The sequence below is a fragment of the Formica exsecta genome, unplaced genomic scaffold (genome assembly GCF_003651465.1).
Source record: "Formica exsecta isolate Colony F162 unplaced genomic scaffold, ASM365146v1 scaffold11, whole genome shotgun sequence".
Lineage (NCBI taxonomy): Eukaryota > Metazoa > Arthropoda > Insecta > Hymenoptera > Formicidae > Formica > Formica exsecta.
In genome coordinates, this window is record NW_021848439.1 from 87,488 (window position 1) to 100,318 (window position 12,831).

General features: G+C 38.7%; 1 protein-coding gene across 6 annotated transcripts in view; it reads right to left on the bottom strand.

Annotated features, from left to right (window-relative positions):
• The window catches only part of LOC115235470 (neuronal acetylcholine receptor subunit alpha-7), a 224,678-nt gene that overhangs the window by 67,719 nt on the left and 144,128 nt on the right, over positions 1-12,831 (bottom strand). For all 6 annotated transcript variants that reach the window (XM_029807307.1, XM_029807325.1, XM_029807316.1 and 3 more), the window contains exons 7-8: positions 12,712-12,787; positions 9,275-9,469 (exon numbers count right to left, since the gene is read on the bottom strand). In XM_029807307.1, coding sequence (XP_029663167.1) covers positions 9,275-9,469; positions 12,712-12,787 — 271 coding nt within the window. The remainder of the gene's footprint in view (positions 1-9,274; positions 9,470-12,711; positions 12,788-12,831) is intronic.

The following is a 12,831-nucleotide window of genomic DNA, read 5'->3' on the forward strand; positions in this document are numbered from 1 at the left end:
GAGGTGCATGCAATCGATACTTTTTCAAGATTACGTCCGAGACTTACACGAGAAATGCTATTCGCACGAGTTGCTTCGAATCTAATATCGTACTTTCTCACACATATAAGAGATTATTATTATTCCAAAAATATGAAGAGATTTTTGCTAACAGAAAATATAGAAATAATAATAATAATGAAAAGTGGAAGATTATGATTTATACACTTAAATAAATGAAATTTATTTCTAAATAAATTATTGCCATATCTTTACAATTTTACAATTTTTCTTTTATGTCAATCACGATATAATTCGTATATAAAAGGTATTGAATCTTAATTTTCTTTTATTATAGATTTATATAATAGTTTTCGATTGATAGCATTCGATTTTTGAAGCGTTTTGTTATTTAAAAAGAAGAGAGAGTATTGAATCTTATTTCATACATTTATTATACTACAGGAAAAAAATTATTTTTAACTCTGCTGATAATGCACTCTTATTTCTTTTATGTGCCAAAGAAATTCTTACTAAATCAACTACGGTGAGCCACGGCCATCATATATTTTTGCGAAATAGTGTGTGTATAATGTTTGGTTACGAATACCTATTCGTGCAGACGCAAGGAAAACAAGGCAGTGCGCCAAGTTCCTCCTAGTCAATATTTCGAGTAAGAAAAACAATGATAAATTTTTGACAAGACTTAAATAAGTAGACTCGAGCACTTTGTAGCTGGCACGGTGCGACAATTTTTTATTATCGTAGTCTCTGCCGTTGTATTCAGCGTGTCTCATTGCCTTTGTAAATACGAGAAATGCCGAGGAAAAGTTAACCTATATTTTTCGAAAAAAATATGGACGTGACGTTTAATTAAACATTCGTTAATTACTCATTATTTACGTACTTCGCAAATATTTTTCTATCGAATTTTCAAAATAACGTTTGCTTTTTAATTATCGGATGGATATCCTTATTTTGTGAAGATTCGTTATTGAAACATTTCGTGCCAAAACAATGAGGCCAGGCTATCGTCGCACTGCGTCTTTAAGTCACGCCAAGTTGCAATTGAAAAAAACTATTCATTATACACAATTTTATTCGTACTTTTTTTTTTTCATCCGAAACGTGTCTCTCGTATGTGTGACATAATCGCGTTATAACTGCCACAGAATTCGTGTAACCGATGCAACCTAATGGAATTTCATCCCGCGTAAAACGATGCACGAAGCGAACACCTGTTCTCAAGTAGAGTGATGCCTTAAGGGGAAGGATGACAGATACCTCTTCGGCATGCATTCTTTCCACTCGATTTCACGGTTAGTGAAAATTTCACTTTACGGATTACTTGCGAGTTTTCGTATGACCGTATATTTATATCTATCATAAGTTTCTAATTCATTACGCTATTTTACACAATTAATCCAATTATCTATAAACAATCACAACATTTTGCATTGCTGTTTTAACGAACTCAAAGCTTTAAAAAGTACGTTATAATTTTTTTTCTACTTGTCTTACTTTTGATTTTGTTGTATTCTTACGTCTGTGAATGAAAGCTGTCACGTTGGTTGACAAGAGGACATGAGCCGGAGCGGCTACATGGGCACCCACGCCGTGCCCTTTGTCATGATAATGTTCAAACAAACACAACCTTAAATGGGATACGCGCAATGCACGCATCTGTCCGATTAATGAAATTCGCGAGCGGTCGCGTGCAACGCGCCCTCCTTACCCGAAATTTACAGTGGCGTGATATTATGTAAATTTCATTCGCGTGCATTTTTAAGCATAATCAAGCGTAGTTTGGCGTGATATTGTTGTCGGGAGAGCACGGATTTCAGAGCGCGAGCGGAGGCGGTCGCATAATGCTGTCTGCAACGACGCTGCTTCACGTTTCTAATTGACAGCTCGTTGGAAAATTAAAGCCCTTTTAAATTAGAACTACAAACATTTTAATAATTGTACGTATTAGTATTCAAATTATTAAATTCAAAATTATATCTTAAATATGTTTGCAAGAATATTTTTAGATAGTTATTTAACTTCTTATACGAGTAAAAAAATTTGCGAAAATGTGTGCAAGAAATTATTATCGTCGTTCGGAAATTCTTAATAACTCCAAGGTGTATCGACGTTCCCGAGATAAATGTGACGCGAAAGTTCCGAAGTCCCTAATCCTCGTGTGATATCTTTGCGAAGGAAAGTTCTGTCGGACGCTTAAACGGGCGCGGGTCCACGAGAGATATCCTGGACTTCACCAATGATTAATTACGACGCGGAGGAGATAGATGTCCAGAAGAAGGAAAATATGGTGCGGGGCAACGAGGAATGAAACTTTTTGATAAATCGAATCTGTACGGTGAAGATCCTTTTCCTTTGACATAATTGTATTAAATATCGTGTGGGAAAAAGTTATGTGTGCATGATTAGGAAAAAATTTGCGAAAATGTGTGCAAGAAATTATTATCGTCGTTCGGAAATTCTTAATAACTCCAAGGTGTATCGACGTTCCCGAGATAAATGTGACGCGAAAGTTCCGAAGTCCCTAATCCTCGTGTGATATCTTTGCGAAGGAAAGTTCTGTCGGACGCTTAAACGGGCGCGGGTCCACGAGAGATATCCTGGACTTCACCAATGATTAATTACGACGCGGAGGAGATAGATGTCCAGAAGAAGGAAAATATGGTGCGGGGCAACGAGGAATGAAACTTTTTGATAAATCGAATCTGTACGGTGAAGATCCTTTTCCTTTGACATAATTGTATTAAATATCGTGTGGGAAAAAGTTATGTGTGCATGATTAGCGCTTGCTATAAGTTATTAGAAAAAAATATGTTTTGCAAAAAACTTTATAATGTATATGCGATAAATATTTTAAGAACTAATTTAAAATATTGTTAAAAAAAGTAATACAAATGTACGTAAGTTAACACAAATTTCATTATGTTATGATACAATAGTCGGTGCGGAACCAATAGACAGAATGATAAGAACGAAATGGCCCGTGATAAAATTTCTCTCCGTGGCCAAGAAAACGATCCCGAAATTTCATTTCGCGTTCCCATCCGTTTTACCGAACTGCAAGATCGCTTTCAGTAAGAAAAGAACGAGGTTCTTGCGTCTTAAGTAGCAGCGCGGTATCTTTCTCGAGTTTTAAAGCGCGCTGAACTGAACGTCAAAGGAAACGAACGTTGCAGAACAACAATGGTGAAAGACTCATCGAGAACAAAAGGAAATCCGCAGACAAGGCAGAAACAATGGGACAGAGGTGAGGAAATGAGGAGAGCGAAACGAAAAGATACCGGAAGAGTTTCGGCTGTTCTGTCGCAGAATCCGTCAGTAGATTGCAGCCCTCCCTCTCCTGATTTCTCTCGTCATAAGTCCCGTCTTTACGACATCAGAATTTACTTCACCAGTTTCATAAAGCGACGCTTGACGGCTGTGGTCGAAATTTTCGCCACAAATTTTCCAAGTAAAAATGTAACTGGGTCACAGATATATAGACGCTTTATCAGTTTCTTTAGAATGATATAATGTTATCTATTGCTTTACATGAACTTTCAGATGTTAAAGGGTATTATGTTTGAACACATTTCGTGAAAAGTACTACTTAAGATTGAAACGGGGTTACTTATTGCATCACGAACAACATTAATATTAACAATATATTAAAGGAACGATTGAAATATCAACGTTTTTGCCTAGCAACATCTTTAGATGCAAAAGACAGATTACTTTCATAAAATTAAAATTAAATCGCGTAATTTGCCCGCACTTTTACGCATGATATTATCGCGTCGCGCGGCAAAAGGCAATGGTAATTATGATAATTTTCAAAATGCTTGCTCGTTTGCGTCTAACGACTCTCGTGGCATATCTTTCATAGGAATTTTCCTCTTGGGATGTTAAGTACCGTAGAACATATCAAATCTCGAGGAAAGTTTGAGAACATATATACGTTTCTTGTGTGGTTCGGGAGTACAAAATGAAGAAATGTGCCTAAGAAATTCCTAGGTAAGAGAATAATTCATGGAAAGAAAGTTGGTGAATAAGCACTTGGAAAACGCTGAGATATGATCCCAATTCTTCACAAAATCAATTTTCACCTTGCATTTTCCGTGGGATTAAAAATGCGCGATTTTCTACAGATAGAGCAATTAAAATTGTGTTGATTCTAAATTCGCTATCTCTTTGTCAATTTATCAAACATGTAAATATTTTTAAAAAGTATAAACGCAATTAGGTTAAAGTTTGCTTAAAATAATATTCAGGTCTCATATCGTGGAAAAAGTTTCCGTTGATAAGGCACTTTTTTAAAAAGTCGAAATTGGCGTTGCTGCGACAGAAACATATATCAAAATTTGAAAATGTCAATTGGTGTCACAGAACTTATTCATTTATCCTCATTTATAATCACACACTTGCGTCGGTGCACACGTGAGTGTAATTCGGCGGATAACGATAGCGATTGCGTAAGCAAAAGTTATCCCCGACTTCTTTCTCGCTCACGACTCCTCATCTATCCGCAAAGCAGCAAGGGGGAAGTTTACGAAAAAGCGCGATAGTACGTCGCTAGAATTCTTAATAAGACGGCAAACGCTATCAAATTGCGCCTAGATAGAGTCATCAGCGTTTACGAGGTCAGAATTTTTTCCTCGCTTTCATTCGGAAACTTTACGAGCTATTATTAACCACGAAAAAGCGGGACTTTCACCACTGTAGAACGTCGCAACATATAATTTTTAGATTGTTCAATTTTTACGATTACAGCGCAACGAGTGCTCGTAAAACTCTGAGGTTTAATTTCAACTTGATGAATGATATAGTTGGTTTTTCTCTGTGCAATAGTATTTAATTATATAAGTAAACTTTATGCTTGGCTCATGTTGGAGTTTTTGCAAATAAATCAATTTTAATTATCGTTAAAATTAGAAAAAGAGATAGCGGATTAATTCTTAGAGTCATTAAAAACTAAGCAATGCTCGCATAATGCATGTGTATGGGGACATAAACGTATTTCATTGTTGTAATATCCGGGAACTAGTCCATGAAGTATGACACGTGATAATGAGATACTTTGCATATAGCCGTGTTGCAATGCCAGACTTTACTGCAGCTTGTGCCATGGTTGACAACGTCAAGCACAAATTGCACGCACCGAAAATCCACTGAGCACTCGCGTGGCATTTATTTAGCGTGATTAAATCAAGAGATGTCGAGAACAGGACGTCGAAGGTGCTAAAATTCGCGATGTAAAAAAAAGAAGGCGCGCTTTCGAGGAAAACGGAACAATGCGTGCCGAAAATAGCGAAATTTACCTTGTGGATAGATAAATGTAAATTCTGGCGGTATTATAATTTGTCCACCTCCCGTTTCATATATCTATAAATTTGTGAAGAGACATATGAAAACATGCAACGAGCATGTATGCACTTACGTTTTTACTTTTACGAAACACGCGTCCTGTTCCTTCCGTCGAGATTGGATCACTTTTCCTATTTATCCGAAAAATTACATAGTGTTGCACTGTAAATTTCTAACGCGTCAATATTCGTTATGATCTATTTCATTCGATTATACGATCGTGCTTTTTATTATATATTATATTCGAAATGCATGCGAAATAATGAACATGGTTATTCAAGTATACATAAATATTGTCCTAGAAATTTAATTTTAATAATAGCTGCTTTAATAAATATGCAGAACTTTCTTTTTATGACTAAACCGCATATTAAAATTCTGCAAGAATAAGTCTCTATTTGAAAATTTAATTAAATGATAAGATTTTATTTAATTGCCCCCAGAAAATTCTTATGACTACAAAAAGTACTCTAGAGTCATTTGCTTGCAACTCAGATAGTATTAATGCTCAGATATTTTAGTTAAAGGAAAATCTATTGCAAGTTAGTCAAAGAATTAATTAAAGTTAATGTATCTGTAACATTCTATAATCCGTATCTCGAGCGAACATCTCAGGGGAAGGCTCGAAAGTTGCAAATTTCTCCTTACTTCATAATTTAATTTACGGCGTAATTTAATCGAAATTCATTGACGTCACAATAAAGTCGAATGTAACAGTCTCTCGATAAAATCTCAATCTATCGACATTTATTCATGGAACGACATTGATTCGGCACTTCGATTTCCACGAAGGCTACAACGAGAGAGCACCGAGAGAAAAGATTTTCACGGTTTTACGAGCTACCGAAAATAATGCGCGACGTAAAGAGTGCGCGATGTCCGGTTTGTCTCTAACATCATAACGTTCATCGAGAGCAGTCTCGGACACGAGAGCGACGACATCGACGGCAATGCGGATCGGCATCGACATCGATTCTGGGTTGTCGTTTTCCCGAAGCACCACAAGAAAACTCAATTCTCGCGTGAAAACGAACGAAAAAGTCGTTTCTCAAAGCACCCACGTTATGCGAGATGATTTGCCAAAATGAAATTGTCAATTGCAACACTTTTTGACTTCGAATAAAATGTAGAAAAAAGTTATATATAGAGAAAAATATATATGTATATTTATATGTGATAGTATGCTATATTTGATTAAAAAGTTAAATCGAAAAATAAGTGCAAGAAATTAATGTTATGTTTATATATCTTGCGCGAAACATTTTTGCGGGATTTTAGATGGTTTGTAAGGTTTTTGAGGAAAAGTTAATGGAAAAATATGATATCCCTGCACAGAGATATTGCCCGGTAATTGCTACAGCTTTCGGAACTCCTCTTAAATATGACAGATGGGAACAGACGGCCGAGAACTCGGCGCGAATTTCGCAATGAATCCGTTATAATTCACAGCAATGCACTTCCGACTAATCCCGCGTGAAAAATAACGGAAGGAAGAAAGCAATCTTAGCAATACGTGAGAAAGTATCGGGAACGTATCGAGAATTGACGATTTGGATGGCGAGTACGATCACGTGCTGGGAGTTAGTATAGATATACGTCGTGAAACGAATTTTCTCGCAATTGGAGTTGATAGATCTTGGCAAAACGATTCTCTAATATCCCACTTTAATGTTCCCTGCGTTTTTATCGAGCCCGTCGATTGTTCCAAGATGGGAATTATATGGTTCGTACCCGGCATATTAAAAAAGACAAAGTCGCACGAGACGAGAAAAACAAACGACTGCTGCTTATAAAGATTATGAGATATAAAAGGATTAGTAAGATCATGAAAAATGGATCGAAATAATTATCGAAGAGTGTTTAGATCCTCGATAGGTTGATGGTGGCGTCGTATGGATGCCGCTCGCCACTTGCGCGCGATCTTACAAAAATCGCGCAAAGCACCCCACAGAGAGAATTCCCATTATTTCCGAAACGTCAAAAACTTCGAGGGGAGATAGCGACTCTCTTTTACCCGGCGTACTGTACTATCGAAAGCTGGAGATTGGATCTGTCGGTGCGCTATGAATATTCAATGGAATGCGCAGGTGTCATTTTATGCAGTTCATTCGTCGCTTATCGTAAGTGAACCAGCGGTGGAGATGCAATTGCTGCTGGTTATTCGAGTGCTAACTCTGAATAATTGAGGGCCTCGATGTTATCGGTTGACCATTTCCCGATTGACAGACCATTTCGAATTATGAATCCCTCGATCCATCAGGCTTAATAACTTGCCAGATTTATAACGCTTCCGTTAACGTGAACATTTCATTAAAATGGAGAATGTTCGCGGATGCGCCAAAATTCCGATACCATCGGTCAATTCGCGTACAATGCTCATCCGTGGACCTGGGAAAAGCGCGTACGTAATATTTCACGTAACCCACCGCCGCTGCAGGACCAAAGGAGCCGTTCGAGAGAGGCTTATTCCGTCGAGCCTCTGAAATATGCATCGCCCAGCGGCGTTTACATGTCGGGATACATGGCGCACTATGTAACATGCAGCTCGCCCTTACAAGTTAACGCGATGTACCAGTTTGCCCGACGTATCCAAAATTCAAATCACGCGGCACTCTTCTTCGAACGACCCTTCGTAAATGTAAACGTAGATGTATAAACCTGCGAGACCTCGAAGGCGGCCATATATATTGCGATTTTACGAGATAACATGGCGACCGCACTAGGCGTCTGGTGCGCAAACAACACACTGAAAGTATCGACACGTTAGTGAAGCGACGTTGTCCACATAAATGTGAGAAATAAATACAGCGAGAAATGTCGATTTCGTACAATTGATGCAATTGTTTCGGCACTGTTGTTTCTTATCCATGACAAGATTTATGGATCCCCTATTTATTTAGACGATCAAACAATATATATATAGGTTGTTGAAAGCAGAAATCGAGATTAATGTAGAAAAGTTATCCGAAGAATAATATACTCCTATCTTACACCAGCAATAACGCGACGATAAAAATTTCTACTGATGGTTAAGTAATTGCGAAAATATGTTCTTTTAATCGGTACGGCGCGAGTGAAAGTGCACGTCATCTGCGATAAATATCCGGGAACGAGAGCTTTCGAGACATCGAGAGCCCCTTCCGAACGATTTAACAGCCGGAAAAGTGTGCGTATGGTCCGTGAGAGGAAAAAGAAATGGAGTCTCGCTGTATAAATCGCCGTTACATGAGAGTCGCCCGACGAGAACGTTGCGCGAGGTCGTTTGGTCGTCTGTGATCGAAGTAGAGTTAATCTTGACTACTTCCTTCCGTCGTCAAAACGAAACAAACGTAGGACAGTCAGCAGTGGCGCCGAGAGTATAAAGTATGAACGGAAAGTATTCACAGAAAAGTATAAAGACGTAACACGCGTGTATTAGATATGTAATATATACAGCATACATATATCATGGTATACCATCTTACGTTAACTCAGTAATCCTATCATTCACTAATAAAATGTCATCCACTAATTGAAGGAGTAGCTTGGAAATTAGAAAAGCTAGAAAAAATTCTATAGGTAAAAATTTATAACGGCCGTGTAAAAAAGGACTTTAAGATCCTTAGTGTGTGCGAACTATAACTTCAAGTTCTTCGACAATCGTGATACGATAAAAAATCTATTCGTTGAAAAAAAAAAAGATTCGCTCTTTGACGTTGCAAAAAGAAAAAAAAATTCTCTGACAAAAGGGCTCTGACAAGTTAGAGAATCATCACGCGTGTCTTAAAACTCTATGCATCTGTAAAACTTTCTATTCTAAAAATTGACTCTATCGCGTATATATATTACATATCGTGTAAACAGTAACAATCCCAAACGAACCAATCGAAAAGAAAGGAGGAGGTGTGTCTGGCTGGTGTGCAGGCAGGCATGCTACGAGTTACGTTACCTAGGGTGAGCTTCTCGCCGGAATCGGGCGGCAGGGTGAAACCCAGTAGGGCCATACTCGATATCAGCACGCAGGGCACGATCAGGTTGAAAAAGTAGTAGAGGGTCCTCCTGCGTATCTGTATCGTGAACGTGATGTCGACGTACGGTTCCGGGCAACACTGATACATTATCGTGTTCTTCTTCCCCGGCATACCTGGAAAAAGTGCCAGAACCGATATACACGCCGACATGTCTGCCTGTTAAAAAAAAAAAAATGATATCGATATTTTACGCGGCCCGGATAATCGCATCGATTGCGTTCTCGATTACGGATAATTTTGTTTCTTCACTCTCACTTTTTCTTTCGTCGTTACTCGCTATATATTTTGACCCTACTATTCTTACAGAGACAATGTGTTCCTATTGGGGAACATAAAAAGCGCCTGCTTATCTACCCATCTTTATCAGTATCTCTATCTATCGCGGACTATGTTTTTATTATTACTGTCCTTCATCTTCTCTACTTTTCTTGCTACTATATCCGTGCTATATCTTGAGGGGAATAAAATCCCAAGATATAATGTATGGTCTATTTATCATGTCTCCATCTGTTTTATCGTTACGTTTCATGCTACGTAGACGCGTAGATGCCATCGAGTTGTGAGCAAAGATTCGCGCGAGTCGCGCCGATTTTATCGTAGTTTTTTTTTTCTTGCGCGATCTCGTTTCTAAAAACCGTCTTAAGATTACGGCACAAGATTCGTATATAAGGAAGATCTCGCTGAGTTGCGAAATGTTCCCTGCGATTCTATTTTTGCAACAAGTTAAGTTACCGGCGAACGAACGGCGAGGACATATATGCGCCTCGCGATAAAACAGAACTTGTCCTCTTCGTGGTCTTTAAATACGATGCACCTGCTGGCGCGCTCTCGCCGCCAAAGAATGGTGAGAAGCGACTCGGCGAAAAACGACCGTTCGATACTTTTGAGGACGGAGGGTTTCGCGATATAGCTTTCCGATCGTACGGACTCTCGAATCGATCTCGAACGTCGCGATATCGGACAGTCACTTGTTGCTGGCTCCATTCTCAGAACGCTTTTTCTTTGTATTTCGACGTGCGACCGTGCGCTCGACGCATCCGGCTCCGGATAATTAACGTGTCTCGGCAAATACAGCAACACTTTAGAGGCGACATTCTAAATTGCACACGCTGAGTCGATACGTCGACATAGACATATGTTCACCATCACATGCGGGAACATCGAGTATGTCGTTTTGTCGGTCGCAATAGATCGAAGGCACCGAGCTGGCGTTTTTGTATTTTATTTGTTGGTATCACAATCGAACATATTTTGCCATCTCTTAAAACAGTCGCTGCTTGATGTTGATCAGTTTCACTACTAAATCTTTATTCAATTCCGCCTTCGCTTTATATTGAAAAAACTACTCCATGTCCAATGAATTTTATTGAAACAAAAGTACATATATATATGCGTATATGTGAACGCAGGCTCTTTCATTTTATGCGGCACGACATTGTGTTTCTCTTACATTCTTACATAAGATTTTTACCTGTCTCTTTTGAAATATTGTTTCGGAAGAATGCGCTCTTTTCTTGCCAGGAGAATTTTTCCCTCGGATATACGTGTATTTTCAGAATTTTTTTCAAAGCGCTAGATCGAGACTATCGCAAATTTCATCCCCGTTGCAACTTTGATTCGTTGACACGTCAGTTTCCTTCGAGAGAACCGCAAAAATAGTACTTTTTGATAGCTCGAGGAATGTAGTCGTAAAAGAACGCCAATAAGTGAGACGCGGGGAGAAGAGGAAAAGAGAAGCACGGCGAAAGAGCGTCACATTGCCACCGCGAAGAGGGAATGTCATAAAGTCATACCCATTGCGGCATCACAAGAGACACGGAGGACCTATAAAATCTTTCGGTTTCTATTCGACCCTACGATATCGATCGCGATTTCACGCGAAACGAAGAGCTCCGGGATGCAGCATCTGCGAGTAGCATCGGCGAAATATCGGGGATGCGGTTTCTTAACGACTTCCATCAGCATTCCTTCACACATCGATGACGCTGTTTCGTATCACCGGTGAAATTTGCGTCTCAGGATCCAGCTGAGAAGCTGGAACGAATTAGGGTGACAGATTTTCTTTCGCGATATACTCTACGTTCGTAATTTTTTACATAAACTGTCATTTTCTGGCAGAGATGAACGAAGAGATAATACAAAATAAGTTTGAATATATTTTTGCCATATAAATGTGTAAAAGAATTTAGAATAAGAAACAAAGTTATTCAATTTTGATAAGTAACAAAGGAGTTGATAGATGCAATATAGTCAAAATATGTAAATACAGTTACATTCGTGAATTATGTAATGTACTAAAATGCATAAAAAAGCAGATCGTAACTCGGATTGTATATTTATATTCCTGTATCACGTCGATGTTTCGAGTTGCAATGCAAAGCTAAGGGAATAAGAAACGGAGAGTAAACTTTTCGTTCATTGTGAATAATAGTCCGCAAGCAAAGATTCGCTTCGTGGAAGCAACAATTCGATCTTATTGAACGTACATAATTAAGCCATATGATTGTGTATACTGCACTGTAAGAATGAAACGCGGACAAAAAATTACATCTTGCTGTTAAAAATATAGCCGCGTAATTACTGCGACCGTAGAAAATAGAATCGTTAAATTCTATAATAGCTTCGCGATATATTTTATTCGTCCTTCTGTTCCCATTCTGTGCTTCCATAACGTACAAGCTGTACAAACAGATTCGCAAATTGCGATGGATTAACGTAGGCGCATTACCATTGTGCATGCATACCGGGAACGAGCGATGATTAAATCTCGACGCGAAACAGCAAGAGAGAATCCAAATTACATCGAGCACTGATTTTCTTCTTCTCTTCTTCGGATCTCTAATCATCTGTTTTTTTCCGAAATAAATTGCTCGATCGTCATTTTCATCGAAACAGGACGTATTGGCAAAATATTGCTTTAAAAGTCTGATCCTTTTCAATCAAGCGACTGTTGGCGAGAGACAAGATGTCATACTCGAACGTGTGAAAAAAAATCACACTGACATTTTATATATATCACTAATACGTCAAACGATTAAATATTGAGCGAAAATCGATGATAGTCCGATAAAAATTCATATTCGTCCACATGCGTGTAGATATCTTCGCAGACTATTCTCAATCTTACTCGCGTGATTGTGAATGTTCTATTTTCGGACTAGTATCGCACAACTTATTTATCGACGCGTATCGAGTCGATTCGAGATTCTACTTTTAATCCGAAGACACGTTCATCCGCAAATGCGCGCACACCCATACAGACACACTCACACACTCACACACACACACACACACGAGCCAATACAGATTCTGATTGGCTTGACAAGTCATAAACTTGAGGTTCTGTGAAACTCACCGATGAGGTACCATTCCCCGTTCATGATGAAATCGGATAAGTCACCACCCTCCTCTGAGTTGAGTACCAGATCGAGCTACCAAGGTCAAAGTTTGATTAAGACGGGCACGTATCTACACG